At 40.9% G+C, this 17,747-nt stretch overlaps 1 protein-coding gene across 6 annotated transcripts in view; it reads left to right on the top strand.

Moving 5' to 3' along the window:
• Positions 1 to 17,747, top strand: part of SUGCT (succinyl-CoA:glutarate-CoA transferase) — an 832,600-nt gene that overhangs the window by 156,384 nt on the left and 658,469 nt on the right. For all 6 annotated transcript variants that reach the window (XR_003510718.1, XM_027539173.1, XM_027539172.1 and 3 more), the window contains one exon: positions 1,033 to 1,128. Coding sequence is in view for 5 of the 6 variants with exons in the window: in XM_027539173.1 (XP_027394974.1) it covers positions 1,033 to 1,128 (96 nt within the window). In the remaining variant the exon portion in view is untranslated. The remainder of the gene's footprint in view (positions 1 to 1,032; positions 1,129 to 17,747) is intronic.

The following is a 17,747-nucleotide window of genomic DNA, read 5'->3' on the forward strand; positions in this document are numbered from 1 at the left end:
TATTCACGATCCCATGGACTGCAGCCTACCAGGCTCCTCCGCCCATGGGATTTTCCAGGCAAGAGTACTGGAGTGGGGTGCCACTGCTATCTAGTCCCTTACATCTATTTCTCACTTCCACTGTATAATCATAAGGGATTTGATTTAGGTCATACCTGAATGGTCTAATGCTTTTCCCTACTTTCTTCAATTTAAGTCTGAATCTGGCAATAAGGAGTTCATGATCTGAGCCACAGTCAGCTCCTGGTCTTCAATAATTACAGGTTTTCATTTTCTGTATATGAAATACTGCAAGAGTCAGAGGTTGACCCTACAGTTTTGATGACCCTTTAATAGATCTGTAGTTCTTGAAAGCTGAAACAAGTATTATAATGAGAATATGGGCTTAGGGTCATTTTGAAAGAAGTCTAGTAATTTTTATTTGAGAACGATTAGTTAATTAATTTAAAAAGTTAAATAATCTTGATCCTCTGTGCCAGGAACAATGCTTTGGGCAAAAGGAACAGAAAGCTTGACCGAACTGACTTAACAAAGTAGAGGTTGTTTATTATTTTTTCATGTTATGAGAAGTTTAGAGGAATGTGGCACCTGATCAGTTCATTTGCTCAATGACGATATAGGCTCTTTGTGTGTCATCTTGATGGAAAGAAAAAGGGTAAAGTAATATACTAGTTGCTGATGTATTTTGCAATGACTTTGATGCTAAAGGCTGGACCAGGGTTCCATCCACTGGGTCAACTTCTGCCTTCAGATGATCTTTTCAGGAGCGGGTGTTTCTGTATTTATATTTCTCAATTGACCGTTACTCAGGACTTAGTCTCACGCAGTAATGTAATACTGCTCTGTTTTTCTTTGTGTGATGAAAGTGTGGTTGCCTGCATATTTTCTAACCAAGCAGAACAGTTTTCTCTTTCTCTTTTTTTCCTTTTACAATGACATGAAGTGAAATCAATTGAGAATCTTCCTATTATGACCTTTTATTTATGAGTGGAAATAAACAAGCGTCTTCTTCTTCTTTTTTCTTTCTGGTAGGTGGCGTGTTTGACCCAGGTAGCTGCTAATTATCTTATTGGCCAAAAGGAAGCACAAAGGTGGGGCACAGCTCATGGCAGTATTGTTCCTTACCAGGTAAGACGACAACAATATAGGATCAGGCTACTGGAATCTGCAGTTTTGTATGACATGAGTTTGAGAAATGATTCCCTCTTAAAAAAAAAAAAACAAACTTCCAGTGTATTCTGTCATATATCTTTGACTCTAATAAGGTTCTGTTGTTCACTTCAAATTCTGTGTTTTGCACATTTCTTCATCAGCAGATTAGTAACAGGACACTTAAACGGATCAAAAGAACTTGCTGAAAGTGAGTGACTTTTGGATTCATATGATGGTTTGCTTTTGTTTTTCACCAAAAAGAGGCACTGATTATAGCCATTTTATAAAGCCTGGTCTGTTTGTCATGTCAATTAAAAACCAAATGTTACCTACCCCAGCTGACAGTAATATTCTCACAGGCATGGAGAAAGACGAATATTTGCGGGTGACAGATCTTCAGTTTTTGAGAAAAGCAGATGGTTCAGGAACTGCTGTTCTTTATTAAGTGTCTAAACTTGTCCTCAGAAATTCTTGACTTTGGCTAGTGTGAATGAATATGTGAAGAAACCATGATCTTTCAAAAATAAAAACAAAAACTCGTCTTCAGCCTCTTAACAGAGGACAGTGTTGGAAACCAGGGTAATTCATTTCAAATGATGGGCATTCAGGCTGCAGTTTTTGATACATATGGAAAAAGTATCTTTGAGTTGCAAGGTTTTCCAGTAAAATTTCATATCAGAGGATATAAGGAGGTGTTCACCATATTCAAGTTTAAGGTGTATAGTCTATTTTTTGCTTATTTTAAAAGTTAGAATGTCTTTAACAAATGCTTAATGTACACCTCAGTATCCCTCCTGGGTGTTTATATTCAGAGCTCTGGTTCTTTGGTGTGCTTCTCAATTATTTCACTTTGAGGTGAAAAAAAAATTTAGAATTCTTGGCTTTTATTATTATAGGTAAGAGATATGGGAGACTGTGTGTGTGTGTGTGTGTGTGTGTGTGTGTGTATTTCTATTCTTGGAAGACAGAACATGTACTTTTCCTTCTTGAATTGTCCCAGTCACATAAAATGGGATACTGTGCTTATTTGATCAGTTGATTGCAGCTTTATAATCTATAAGAAATAAGAGAAGATTGACTAGTCTTTCCTCAGAAGCCCAGAATTACTTTGTTTCCTCTTGGTGGAGAATGAGTTCAACACTGTGATTAAGGAATAAATGCAAATTTAGCTTGAATGAAACTAGCCTACCAAGATGGATCCTTGATATGCTTGTAGAAACTGGTCTGTTTTCAATTTTTAAAATAGATTTGGGAAATATTTTTATGGGTGAATTACAGGGTAATTATGATTCAGTTTTCTATAATAATTGCAGCTTTGTATCTCATTTGTGTTGTCTGAGTTTTGAGCTGAAAGTCTATAATGGAAGATTCTGATGGTCTCAGGAATAGTTTATGCATCCACTTCATTCCCCTCACTTTTGATTGAACCCCATCTGTGGCATCAGGGACCTCAAATGAGCGAAATAGAAATTTTTGAGAAGTAATGCTCTTTGATTTGTGTATTATTTTGTATACACGTAGTTCTTGATGCCTTAGATTGATCATCCACTTGAGCTCTTTCCTCCCTGTTTTTTGTCTGCCACCTTGTAGAAAATGGGGCTTCCTTGGTAGCTCACTTGGTAAAGAATCTGCCTGCAATGTGGGAGACCTGGGTTTGGTCCCTGGGTTGGGAAGATCCCCTGGAGAAGGCAAAGGCCTCCCACTCCAGTATTCTGGCCTGGAGAATTCCATGGACTGGATAGTCCATGGGGTCATGAAGAGTAGGACACAACTGAGCGGCTTTCACTTTTTGTTGACTATGAGTAGATTAAACAAAGTTTCCCAGGTGGCTCAGTGGTAAAGAATCCACCTGCCAATGCAGGAGACACAGGTTCAGTCCCTGGGTGGGGAAGATCCTCTGGAGAAGGAGATGGCAACCTTCTCTAATATTGTTACCTGGAAATTCCATGGACAGAGCCTGGCGGGCTACAGTCCATGCGGTCACAAAGAGTCACACACTCAGCGACTAAACAACAACACAGTTATCAATGGGTCCACTCCTCTTTTGATATATGACTACCATGATTGTTGTTGTTGTTCAGTCACTAAGTTGTGTCGGACTCTTTGTGACCTGATGGACTGCAGCACGCCAGACTTCCTTGTCCTTCACCATCTCCCAGAGCTTGCTCAGACTCATGTCCGTTGAATCACTATGCCATCCAACCATCTTATCCTCTCTCGTTCCCTTCATCTCCTGCCTTCAGTCTTTCCCAACATCAGGGTCTTTTCTAATGAATCAGCTCTACATGTCAGGTGGCTAAAGTTTTGGAGCCTCAGCTTCAGCATCAGTCCTTCCAATGAACATTCAGGACTGATTTCCTTTAGGACTGACTGGTTTTATCTGCTTTCAGTCCAAGGGACTACCATGATAATCCCTTAATTTAATAGCACATATATATCCCAAACTGTCTCCCAGAGCTCTTCAATATCCTGGGAGCCTCTGTTTGCATGTTCTCCTCTATTTTCTGGGCTCATGATCCATACTGATCTCCACTAACTATAATTATCCTCTCCAGTATTATAGAAGATCCACTCACAAGTACACTAAAAGCCTAGGAGATTATACTGAATATTTTGAAAAAAAATGGAGTTCTTTTATGGATGAAAGTTATACAATCTCCATTAGGACTCTCACCTCTAATAGAAGTATACTGAGCCATCTCTGTATTCCCGAGAAGACTCCCTCTCCCCCAGTCCATATTACCTGCTGCAGGACTTGAGGGAGCTCACCAAATTACATGTGTTCTTTCAGCTACACTGTTGCCTCCACGATCAGTATAAACTGCCCAAGAAACCAACCTGGAGAATGAGACCACAGCCACAAGATCCTTCTCTTACAAGACTGCCAGAATGATTCTGTTGTTCCTTACACATTTGCCTCCGTCATTACCAGGACTCTGAGCCTTCCAGGCCATCTGTTATCACCTGGACAATGACTCTGAAATGGCTCTGTTCACCTTTGACCCAGTCATTTCTTCTGTCATCGGTCTTGGTGGTCTAGGATCCACGTAGCAAACCAAAGCAACAGCCTGGCTTCTCATAGCCTCCTGTTGCTCTTAATGATCTTTACCTGTTGATTTGCATGGATCCCAGACACTTATTTCTCTTAAAGGTGAACACGAATCATTTGGAAGTCCTGTTAAGATGGTGATTCAGTATCCAAGCAATGTTGATGTTGCCCATCACAATGATAAGATTGTAGATCTAGACTTGGCTATTATTGATGACTACACCATCTCATTTATATTCTGCTGGCAAATCCCAATGCTAATTGGATATAATAGTCCATCTATTCTGGGCCTGTGCTGAAGTGGTGAATATGGCTGGAAAAAACATAACTACCATGTTATGTTCTCACTCTTAATTCATGGCTATCTCTCTGTCTTACTTAGCAATCTAGCTATATTCACCTACATGTTTATCGTCTCTCTCGGAGGTGACTATTTCACACCTCTCTCTTGACATTTTCCTCTTCTCTCCTCATCCTTAGCCAAAGACTTTGTCTCATATGACACTAAAAATTGATGTGACCAGAAGAGAATTGCCTCCTTTTTGTTCTCAAGACATCATTGCCTCCTATCACAGTGGATGAACCCCCTTTTCATGTTTTAGCTCCCTAAAGGCATTGGGAGGCATCTCCCAAAAAAGATGTCCTTTTCATTATAGGGGACTGGAATGCAAAAGTAGGAAGTCAAGAAACACCTGGAGTAACAGGCAAATTTGGCCTTGGAGTACGGAATGAAGCATAGCAAAGGCTAATAGAGTTTTGCCAAGAGAACTCACTGGTCATAGAAAACACCCTCTTCTGACAACACAAGAAAGACTCTACACATGGACATCCCCAGGTGGTCAACACCGAAATCAGATTGATTATATTCTTTGTAGCCAAAGATGGAGAAGCTCTAAACAGTCAGCAAAAACAAGACCGGGAGCTGACTGTGGCTCAGATCATGAACTCCCTATTGCTAAATTCATACTTACCTTGAAGAAAGTAGGGAAAACCACTAGACCATTCAGGTATGACCTAAACCAAATCCCTTATGATTATACAGTGGAAGTGGGAAATAGATTTAAGGGACTAGATCTGATAGACAGAGTGCCTGATGACATATGGATGGAGGTTTGTGACATTGTACAGCAGGTAGGGATCAAGACCATCCCCATGGAAAAGAAATGCAAAAAAGCAAAATGGCTGTCTGAGGAGGCCTCACAAATTGTGAAAAGAAGAGAAGCGAAAAGCAAAGGAGAAAAGGAAAGATATAAACATCTGAATGCAGAGTTCCAAAGAATAGCAAGGAGAGATAAGAAAACCTTCCTCAGTGATCAATGCAAAGAAAGAGAGGTAAACAACAGAATGGGAAAGACTAGAGATCTCTTTGAGAAAATTAGAGATACCAAAGGAACATTTCATGCAAAGATGGGCTCGATAAAGGACAGAAATGGTATGGACCTAAGAGAAGCAGAAGATATTAAGAAGAGGTGGCAAGAATACACAGAAGAACTGTACAAAAAAGATCTTCATGACAAAGATAATCACCATGGTGTGATCACTGACCTAGAGCCAGACATCCTGGAATGTGAAGTCAAGTGGGCCTTAGAAAGCATCACTATGAACAAAGCTGGTGGAGGTGATGGAATTCCAGTTGAGCTATTTCAAATCCTGAAAGATGATGCTGTGAAAGTGCTGCACTCAATATGCCAGCAAATTTTGAAAACTCAGCAGTGGCCACAGGACTGAAAAAGGTCAGTTTTCATTCCAATCCCAAAGAAAGGCAATGCAAAGAATGCTCAAACCACCTTACAATTGTACTCATCTCACACGCTAGTAAAGTAATGCTCAAAATTCTCCAAGCCACGCTTCAGCAATAAGTGAACCATGAGCTTCCTGATGTTCAAGCTGGTTTTAGAAAAGGCAGAGGAACCAGAGATCCAATTGCCAACATCTGCTGGGTCATCAAAAAAGCAAGAGAGTTCCAGAAAAACATCTATTTCTGCTTTGTTGACTATGCCAAAGCCTTTGACTGTGTGGATCACAATAAACTGTGGAAAATTCTTCAAGAGATAGGAATATCAGACCACCTGACCAGCCTCTTGAGAAACCTGTATGCAGGTCAGGAAGCAACAGTTAGAAGTGGACATGGAGCAATAGACTGGTTCCAAATAGGAAAAGGAGTACGTCAAGGCTGGATATTGTCACCCTGCTTATTTAACTTCTGTGCAGAGTACATCATGAGAAATGCTGGGCTGGAAGAAGCAAAAGCTGAAATTAAGATCACTGGGAGAAATATCAATAACCTCATATATGCAGATGACACCACCCTTATGGCAGAAAGTGAAGAGGAACTAAAAAGCCTCTTGATGAAAGTGAAAGAGGAGAGTGAAAAAGGTAAACATTCAGAAAATGAAGATCATGGCATCTGGTCCCATCACTTCGTGGGAAATAGATGGGAAAAAGTGGAAATAGTGTCAGACTTTATTTTTTTGGGCTCCAAAGTCACTGCAGATGATGATTGCAGCCATGAAATTAAAACATGCTTACTTCTTGGAAGGAAAGTTATGATCAGTGTAGACAGCATATTAAAAAACAGAGGCATTACTTTGCCAACAAATGTCTGTCTAGTCAAGGCTATAGTTTTTCCAGTGATCATGTATGGATGTGATAGTTGAACTGTGAAGAAAGCTGAGCACCGAAGAATTGATGCTTTTGAACTGTGGTGTTGGAGAAGACTCTTGAGAGTCCTTTGGACTGCAAGGAGATCCAACCAGTCCATCATAAAGGAGATCAGTCCTGGGTGTTCATTGGAAGGAGTGATGCTAAAGCTGAATCTCCAATTCTTTGGCCACCTCATGTGCAGAGTTGACTTATTGGAAAGGACCCTGATGCTGGGAGGGATTGGGGGCAGGAGGAGAAGCGGACGACAGAGGATGAGACGGCTTGAAGGCATCACTGACTCGACGGACATGAGTTTGAGTTAACTCAGGGAGTTGGTGATAGACAGGGAGGCCTGGTGTGCTGCCATTCATGGGTCACAAAGAGTCAGACATGACTGAGTGACTGAACGGAATTGAACTGAAAGGCATTGCTTGTGCACTTGAAATCTTCCATCCCCTGTGTTATCCATCAGTAGATAAATATATGATTACATCCTTTACCTTAAAAAAAACCTGGCCTTAGATACCACCTTCCCCTAAACCCTAATCCCCAACTCCAGGGCATGTCTTACTCCCTTTACCGCCATATTTCTTCTTTCTCTTAATTATATCACACTGCTCTTCAACAGTGTTGGGTGGTGTCCACTGGAAGGAAGCACTGCAGCTTGTGTTCTATAGTGCTATTTGTGCCTCACAGGTAAAGAGCTTTTACAGCACCCTCAAACCTCAGGAGTCTGGGTGCTGTGGACTAGCTAGGGGAAGCTGACTTTCTGGATAGTTCATTCATAAGAAGAGTCTTACTCTTTATCCTGAACGTTTCAAATGTAGGGCCTTCAAAGAGAATTTTTCCTGTTAAATGACCTGTTAATTCACATAGTGATTTCTTTTAAATATAGCCCCCCAAAACTTCCAATTCATGAGAGTGAAGAAAACAGTTATTCAGATAATTAAATAAAATCATGTCTCCCTTTCTTCAGTATGAGCTCACTCAACCAAGGAGTAGAGCAAGAAGCAGTGCTGTGTTATTTCTGGTAGGGACATTATACTGTATATTTAATTTGACATAAGCAGAAACTTAGGCAGTAAATTCCAAGTTTGAAGAGATGCAGCACTTTACTATCATTCCTTAGAAAAATGTCAAAATGATGTTAAATCATAGCAGATTAGATAACCTTGGGAATCTTTTTTTTTTAAACCCATGTTTAAGAGTTTTTAAAAAGCCAAAATGTGAATGACACATATCTGTTTCTTCTTGTATGATTTTTTTTGTACCATAGTTGCACTAAAACATTCATTCACTGAAGTTTGAAAGTACAGTTGAAGCAAGCATATGATTGTAATGTGTATCTTATTTAATTGATAGATTGATAATGACAGTAATAATAATCATGCTGGCTTTCACTGAACACATACCATGTAACTGGGATATATATATATGCATTTTTTTCTTTCTCATTTTACATGGATGAAATGGACATTTAGAGAGATAAAGCTGTAGCTGGGAAAGTCAAAGGGCCTGGGTTGGAACTATGATTTTCAGTTTTCAAAACTTGTTTCCTTTCTCACTGTATCCAAACTGTGGTTCTTTTGATGCTCCTCACAGTGTGGCTACCTGTCTTAGGTTCTTCTGCAGATAGAATTCTTCTGAGCTGTTTCCATCGTTTCTGTGACAAGGTGCATGTGAGCATGCTCAGTCGTGTTTGACTCTTTGTGACCCCATGGACTATAGTCCACCAGGCTCCTCTGTCCATGGAATTCTCCAGGCAAGAATACTGGAGTGGGTTGCCATTTCCTTCTCTAGGGGATCTTCCCGACTGACCCAGGGGTTGAACCCACATCTCAGGTTCAGCCTCAGTCGCAGGCAGATTCTTTACCACTTCAGCCATCTGTGAAGCCCCTCTTTGACAAACACCCTGTTTATTATGAGTTTAGAGGGTCTCAAATCTAATTAGTGACCTGGCTATAGAAGGATATTTGAATTCTTAGCCATGTGCCTCTGAGCTATGTGCCAGTTGTAGGCTGGGCATCTCTGAACTATGTGCCAGTTGTAGGCTCCCATCTACTGTGTTTTCATTCATACTTTCAAATGACTCCTGATAAATAAACTGTAGTTTCTTGAGCCCCCTATGGAATACTGTTTTATTAATAGTTCAGAAAGCCTTCCAAATAAGGAAGAACCAGGCACTTGATTTCAGAGAACTCAGAGGCAATATAGCAAGTGCAGATGAGAGGATTTGAGCTTTGGAGTCAGATAGACATGGGCTCCTAATTTGACTTTGCCACTTAATGTCTGTGAAATCTTGGACAAGTCTTTTTTATCCCTGGTGTTAGCAGCTCCTATGCAAAAAAGGTGAGGGTGATAGTTGTTTCCATTTTCACTGATGTGTTTAAATGAGATATACTGCATGCTCAGAGTTTTGTGTGGTACTTGACTCTAATAAGTATTTGATGAAAGGATGGCCTGTTACTATTTCTGTTGGTGAAATGATAATTATACCTTTGTAAAACAGTTTCTAGGAAACTATGAAATAGTTCCCTATGAATATGACCCATGACAGCTTAGGGGCAGAGTAAATAAACATACATAGCTTATTTACTTTCTTAATGGAATTTCCACTTTAATTTCTTCTTCTTCTTTTTTTTTTTCTTTTGAAAATAAAAAGGAGGACGATGTTCTGTGGTACTTTTCTGTTAAAAAAAAGCTATCCTCAGGTCTTTTTTAGAAACTGTGGTATCGAGCCATTGCCCAAATATAGCATTATTGAAAGAAAGGAAGTTTGAAGAGAATCATATATAGCACCACCACTCAAATGTCAAAGGGAATAGGGCTTCTAGCTTACTGAAGTGTTTAGTTAATTAAGATTTAGTATAAATTCATACTGAATGATGGAGAAGGCAATGGCACCCACTCCAGTACTCTTGCCTGGAAAATCCCATGGACAGAGGAGCCTGGTGGGCTGCAGTCCATGGGGTCACCAAGAGTTGGACACGACTGAGCGACTTCACTCTCACTTTTCACTTTCAAGCATTGGAGAAGGAAATGGCAACCCACTCCAGTGTTCCTGCCTGGAGAATCTCAGGGACGGGGGAGCCTGGTGGGCTGCAGTCCATGGGGTCACCAAGAGTTGGACACGACTGAGCGACTTCACTCTCACTTTTCACTTTCAAGCATTGGAGAAGGAAATGGCAACCCACTCCAGTGTTCCTGCCTGGAGAATCTCAGGGACGGGGGAGCCTGGTGGGCTGCCGTCTGTGGGGTTGCACAGAGTCGGACACGAGTGAAGTGACTTAGCAGCAGCAGCAGCATACTTAATGAAATGAAACATGACAAAAATGATTTTCAAAAGTAATCTCTGAGGAGCCCACAAGGGAGCCTATTTCTATAAAAGATACATACCTACCTCTTTGAGAAGCAAAAATTGTGGAGATTTCTCCTGTTTTAAAAAGTGAGAGAATGACAGAATATTCTGAATATTTGTTCTTGTAACCTTAAGATTACAGTGAACTTTGATAATCTCTACCCAGTAAAAAATGCCGTAAGATTTTTTATTGGGAACAGAGGTGCAAGTGATAGCAAATAGGTTATGTTTCAGAGGTTTCTGCAAGCTTTTGGAACTTAGCACTGACAAGTTAGAATATTCAAAAGTGTTTTTTTTTTTTTTTTTCTTTTTAATTTAAGGTACGAATTGTCTGAATTTCCCCTATCCCTTTTGTTCTAAAGGTTTTCTGCAGGTAACTTTTGATTATTTGCTTTAAATTTTATTTTTGTATTAATCCTTATGAATCTGGGATTCTTTTTAAAACAAAACAAAATCATTTATTTGAAGATCTTGGTTACTTTGAAACCACTTGGCTAGGATTCTGCCACAGTCTTAAGAACATAAGTAACTGGGCAGTCCAACAGGAAGATAAAATTAGGGCAGACATTTCAGCTACCAGCAATATGGCTGCCACCCTTTCAGGTTCTCCTTAGAAAATCTTCACCTTTCTCTAATTTAAAATAAAATCCCTAAATTTAAAACATTAATAAATTAGGCAATATGATGTTTAAGGAGAGCATGTTGCACAAATAATAAACATATATATGACTGTTCAAAAACTATTGTCATTTTTAAAAATGAATATTGCCTTTAACTGATAAATATGGTCTCTTTAATACATTTCACTAAGAGGTAAAATAGAAAGTTGGACCATAAAGAAGGCTGAGCACTGAAGAGTTAATGCTTTTGAATTGTGGTGCTGGAGAAGACTCTTGAGAGTCCCTTGGATTGCAAGAAGATCAAACCAGTCAATCCTAAAGGAAATCAACCCTGAATATTCATTGGAAGGACTGATGCTGAAGCTGAAGCTCTGATACTTTGGCTACCTGATGTGAAGAGCTGACTCATCGGAAAAGACCCTGATGTTGGGAAAGATTGAAGACAAAAGAAGAAGGGGGCAGCAGAGGATGAGATAGTTAGATAGCATTACTGACTTGATGGACATGAATTTGAGCAAACCACAGGAGACGGTGGAGTACAGAGGAACCTGGCATGCTGCAGTCCATGCGGTCACAAAGAGTCGGACACAACTTAATGGCTGAACAACAACAATAAAAGTAAAAAGAGGCACAAGGAAAGGCATTCTTTCACATGGAATAAATCTGAAATTCATTTAGAATCTTACCAGTTTCTGTTGCAATCTCAATATTCTTCTCAATATATGTGCAGAATTGATGGGACTGTATATTGCCTTATGCTTATCAAATTTGGCTAAAATGATTGGCTAAATAATCAAATGCCATTTTGAATATTCAGCTAAGTAATAATATTATTGACTAAATAATATTGTATTATAATAATCAGTGTCATCACCATCAGTAACATTTATTAAATGATTGCTGTGTCTGTTATTAAGTATCAGTACTTTACGTATATTAATTCTATCCTCACAGCAGCACTGTGGATTAGATATAGCTACCATCCTCACTGTCAGATGAGGAAACTGAGGCCTGAGAGGTTAGGTAACTTGCTCAAGGTAACACGTAAGTGTGTAGCTGGGATTCAAACCAAGGTAGGTGGTTAGTCACTAAGTCATGTCCGACTTTTGTGACCCTATGGACTGTAGCCTGCCAGGTCCCTCTGTCCATGGGATTCTCCAGGCAAGCACACTGGAGTGGGTTGCCATTTCCTTCTCTAGCTGGTATATAGGCAGATGATGTGATGCTACTTACTTCAACTGACATGTGTAGTTTCATTGTCTATCTTCATCCCACTTTTAAGGAAGAATTATGTGACATTTTCTTCTACATAATTTCCCCTTTAGGACTGCCAAGAGCAATTGAAGAGGTATCAATAATTCTGTTGTTTACTCCTTACCAGAATCCTTAATTATGCCTTAATAGCAAATTTCATTTGGGAAATCAGGTTGTACATCTTTAAAAGAAATCCTCTGATTGCCTATGCTAAATTTGTAGTAGATTTAAAATCAAGTTATAGTGGAACAGCCATCTCCTGCTCCATCTATGTCATGGGAACAGTACTGTCCTTGAGCAGTAGAGGAGCTTGAGAGGGCCTTAGCTATTGTGAGGCTTATAGTTTCTGGTTTTCAAGTGGTATTTCTGTGAGTTTTGGAGGCTTTGGCAGGAATTGGGGTGGGAAGAAGTGAACGTGGGGAGGAGAGAAGGGGCAAGGGGTAGGGCAGAAGCCAGGTAGGCAGATCTCCAAGTGCTCCAACCCCATTTCAATCAGAGCAGCTCCACTTTTTGTTTATTTGAAAAACAGGGTCCATCACTTAACAATGATTATTTGTCATGGAACAGTCGACCTGTACTGAAGGTCCCACAGGACCAAAAAGTGGGTTTTTTACACATCTGTGTGTGTGTTTCCTTCTTGTTGGTGGTTCCTAGAATCAGTAAAGGGTCTAATCCAGCTGAGATGGAGGTTTTGGCAGGAGTTTGTATGAGGCCTCGCAGAGCCCCTCTGTGGAGGACCACACATGTTACCTCCCAGCTGAGAGTCTAGCCCGGTGTCTCTGTGCAGAGGTCAAGGCTCTTTGCTTTCAAGTTGTGGTGCTGGAGAAGACTCTTGAGATTCCCTTGGACAGTAAGGAGATCAAACCAGTCAGTCCTAAAGGAAATCAACCCTGAATTTTCATTGGAAGGACTGATGCTGAAGCTCCAATAATTTGGCCACCTGATGCAAACAGCTGATTCATTGGAAAAGAACCTGGTGCTGGGAAGGATTGAGGGCAAGAGGAGATCGGGGCAGCAGAGGATGAGATGGTTAGATAGCATCACTGATTCAATGGACATGAGTTTGAGCAAGGGCAAACTCATGTCCATGAAGGGCAGGGAAGCTTGGTGGGCTGCAGTCCATGGGGTCACAAGGAGTCGGATATGAGTTAGTGATTGAAAAGCAAGGCTCTTTGGCTCGGGTAAATCATGTGAAACTGGATTCCAGAAACAGCTGGACCGGGGGATGTCCAGGGCAAATGCTGTTGAAATCCTGAGTAGGTGTGCTTAGCACTGATACAATACTCTGATGGCTCCCTGCTCAAGTGCAGTTTACCTGGGGGGAAAGAACTGTGTTCTGATGTGGTACAAATTACTCTTATAATATAACTCAGTTTTGGGCCCAAAAGCATACAGTGAAAGAAAAGCTATATGATATTAAGTTCTGAAGTGAGCGTATGTTGGAGACTCGAGCACATCATGTCCACATATATAAATGTGGCTGTGAAGTATGCTCTTTCCCCTCCTAGTTCTGTTTCTGGCATTTAGGGGAAGGGGTTCTGCTGCAGGGACTCTGCTCACAGAGGAGTTGTTATGTGTGCAAGCTGAGTGAGGCTCAGTTCAGTTCAGTTCAGTCGCTCAGTCATATTCCTACTCTTTGCAACCCCATGAATCGCAGCACGCCAGGCCTCCCTGTCCATCACCAACTCCCGGAGTTCACTCAAACTCATGCCCATTGAGTCGGTGATGCCATCCAGCCATCTCATCCTTTGTTGTCCCCTTCTCCTCCTGCCCCCAATCCCTCCCAGCATCAGGGTCTTTTCCAATGAGTCAACTCTTCACATGAGGTGGCCAAAGTATTGGAGTTTCAGCTTTAGCATCAGTCCTTCCAATGGACACCCAGGACTGATTTCCTTTAGAATGGACTGGTTGGATCTCCTTGCAGTCCAAGGGACTCTCAAGAGTCTTCTCCAACACCACAGTTCAAAAGCATCAATTCTTCGGTGCTCAGCTTTCTTCACAGTCCAACTCTCACATCCATACATGACCACTGGAAAAACCATAGTCTTGAGTAGACGGACCTTTGTTGGCAAAGTAATGTCTCTGCTTTTGAATATGCTATCTAGGTTGGTCATAGCTTTTCTTCCAAGGAGCAAGTGTCTTTTAATTTCATGGCTGCAGTCATCATCTGCAGTGATTTTGGAGCCCCAAAAATAAAGTCTGCCACTGTTTCCACTGTTTCCCCATCTATTTCCCATGAAGTGATGGGATCAGATGCCATGATCTTAGGTTTTTCAAAAATTATGTTAATAATTTATTTGACCTAATTTTATTTTATTATTATTAAAGTTTTTTTTTTTTTACCGGGTTATGGTTGATTTATGTTGTGTTAGTTTTAGGTATACAGTAAAGTGAATCAGTTATACATACACACACATGCACTCTTTTTTAGATTCTTTTCCCATATAGGCCATTACAGAGCGCTGAGTAAAGTCCCCTGTGCTATAGAGCAGGTCCTTATTGGTTATTTTATACATGCTCGTGCTCAGTCACTTCAGTTGTGTCTGACTCTTTGCGACCCTGTAGACGGCAGCATGCCAATTTCCTCTACCCATGAGATTCTCCAGGCAAGAATACTGGAGTGGGTTGCCATGCCCTCCTCCAGGGAATCTTCCCGACCCAGGGATTGAACCTGCATTTCCTATGTATCCTGCACTGTAGATGGATTCTTTATCCATTGATTCATTTGGGAAGTCCACTTTATACATCAGATCAGATCAGATGAGATCAGTCACTCGGTTGTGTCCGACTCTTTGCAATGAGTCGAAGCATGCCAGGCCTCCCTGTCCATCACCAACTCCTGGAGTTCACTGAGACTCACGTCCATCGAGTCAGTGATGCCATCCAGCCATCTCATCCTCTGTCGTCCCCTTCTCCTCTTGCCCCCAATCCCTCCCAGGATCAGAGTTTTTTCCAATGAGTCAACTCTTCGTATGAGGTGGCCAAAGTACTGAAGTTTCAGCTTTAGCATCATTCCTTCCAAAGAAATCCCAGGGCTGATCTCCTTCAGAATGGACTGGTTGGATGTCCTTGCAGTCCAAGGGACTCTCAAGAGTCTTCTCCAACACCACAGTTGAAAAGCATCAATTCGTTGGCGCTCAGCCTTCTTCACAGTCCAACTCTCACATCCATACATGACCACAGGAAAAACCATAGCCTTGACTAGACGGACCTTTGTTGTCAAAGTAATGTCTCTGCTTTTGAATATGCTATCTAGGTTGGTCATAACTTTCCTTCCAAGGAGTAAATGTCTTTTAATTTCATGGCTGCAGTCACCATCTGCAGTGATTTTGGAGCCCAGAAAAATAAAGTCTGGCACTGTTTCCACTGTTTCACCATCCATTTCCCATGAAGTGATATTAGTGTGTATATGTCAATCCTAGTCTTCATTCTCCTAATTTTAACTGGGAAAGTATTTTCGGTGTTTCTTGCCTCTTCTCTTTCTTACGTTTGAAAGCAGGTGTGAAATGCCAGGTCTTTGTCACTTCATGGAGCAGTGGCATCGGAATTACCTGGAAGCTTGTTAGAAATGTTAGATTCTTGTTTATTCTACTGAACTAGAATCTGAGCTTTAAGAAGATCTCCAGGTGATGTATTTTCATGTTAGATTTTAAGAAGTCAGCTCTCAAGTGTATGAGAAATTCTTTTGGTCATTGCACTATGAGTCCACTAGATGTCATTCTTGTAACCTGGTAATGGGAAGGCCGCCCCCTCCACCCTCCCTGCAAAGTGGGAACTTGGAAGAATCTGTGAATATGAACATGTTATTAGGTGATTTCCTCCCCATCCATAGAGCTACTGATACACATGTTGATTATGTAAGGTAAAACGACTCTTCTTGCTGGTTCACAGTCCTGGAGAGAGATTCCTAGGAATGATTTTCATTTTGTGGAATTAGAACTCATGCCTTCCATTTTTCCTTCCTTTAAGCCTCCTGTTGCTTGGGTGAGTGCTGTCATTATATAACCTTAGCATAGCCTATTCTGCCAGCTGCTCTGACTGACTGGTTCACTTAGAGAACAGCATCTTGGCCTGCTCAACACAGTGACACAGACTAAATGGACAGGTTTGATCTCTGTAGAAATGATTGAGAGCAGAAAGAAAGCAAGGCTGTATTCTGAAATTATCATCCACCTCTGTGTGATTGTTGGAGGAAGGGCAGACCTTTTCGAATTCTTGGGAGTATCTCAGAGGTGGTTTTACAAAGAAATCTACTTCTGCTTAGAAAGAAGTGTCCCAAGTATAATCTTGGAGGGTGTTAGTTTCAGTCATGAAGATGAATATAAAGGACATTTACAGGTATAGTAAGATCCAGAGGGAGATCCTGTATTTCAGAGACATATGAGGCCCCTGGGACAGGTCCTGTTAACAGCTGGTTAGGTCCGAATATTAGGAATGAGGGGTGAAAGGGCTAAGGACTACGCTTTAGAGGATCCAATTTTTTGCTGGATGCCCAGTTTGAGAAAAGTTACTTCTTGAAATAGATCAACCCTTGCAAAATTCTTCTCCCTTTGAGTCTGATGTGTGTGTGTTTTATCTGTTTCAGTTAACAAGGGTAGCAGACAAGTAGTAGAGTAGCAGGTGTGTGTATGTGTGTGTGTGTGTGTGTTTGTGTGGACTTGGGTGTGTTTTGTGTTTTTGTGTGTACTTCCTCTTCTTGGTGTGTGGGAGGGGCATTTATAATCTATAATATCACTAAATGAGTAAAAAAAATGTTTAATTTGATTTCAGCCGAGCAAATATTGATGTGAAAACAACATGGTTATAGCTTAAATATAACTTCCTTTTGTTCAAAATAATTAAGGTGGCCATAGTATTTACTTTGACTCTTAGAGTCCTTTTGCAATGTTTTGTTATTATGTGATTCCTGATGACCCAGTGCAGAATTAACTTTTTTAAGAATGTTACCAAGAATCAGTTTCATTTTTAAAAATGATATCTAAATTATGGAAAACAAACCTAAAAGGCTCATTTTCCATCCCTAGCCAGGGTCTAAATTTCTACTTCTGCAGTTGATGGGATTTTACACCACCATCCCCATCACTGTTAAATTTCCTTTTTAAGTGTTGCTGCTGAAGTTGCAGATGCTACCAGAGATAGCAGCATATTTTTGATGTATTATTTGAAAGCATGGGCCTTGGATTCAGACAGACCTTGGGCAAATTGCTTCATTTCACGAAGCCTCAGTTTCTTCATTTGTAATCTTCCCTGTCTCATGAGTGGTGGTGATGATTTAAGCAGACAGTACAGATAAAGTATGTAGCCTAGAATCAGACACATGCTGTGTGTTCAGCAGATCATACACCATGCTGCTAAGTCACTTCAGTCATGTCCGACTCTGTGCGACCCCACAGATGGCAGCCCACCAGGCTCCCCCGTCCCTGGGATTCTCCAGGCAAGAACACTGGAGTGGGTTGCCATTTCCTTCTCCAATGCATGAAAGTGAAAAGTGAAAGTGAAGTCGCTCAGTTGTGTCCGACTCTTGGCGACCCCATGGACTGCAGCCCACCAGGCTCCTCCATCCAGGGGATTTTCCAGGCAAGAGTACTGGAGTGGGGTGCCATTGCACATACACCATAGGTATATATTATCCCAGTTATTATTCCTACTCCTCTAGCTCTTGTCCTTATCT

Source organism: Bos indicus x Bos taurus, chromosome 4 (genome assembly GCF_003369695.1).
Source record: "Bos indicus x Bos taurus breed Angus x Brahman F1 hybrid chromosome 4, Bos_hybrid_MaternalHap_v2.0, whole genome shotgun sequence".
Lineage (NCBI taxonomy): Eukaryota > Metazoa > Chordata > Mammalia > Artiodactyla > Bovidae > Bos > Bos indicus x Bos taurus.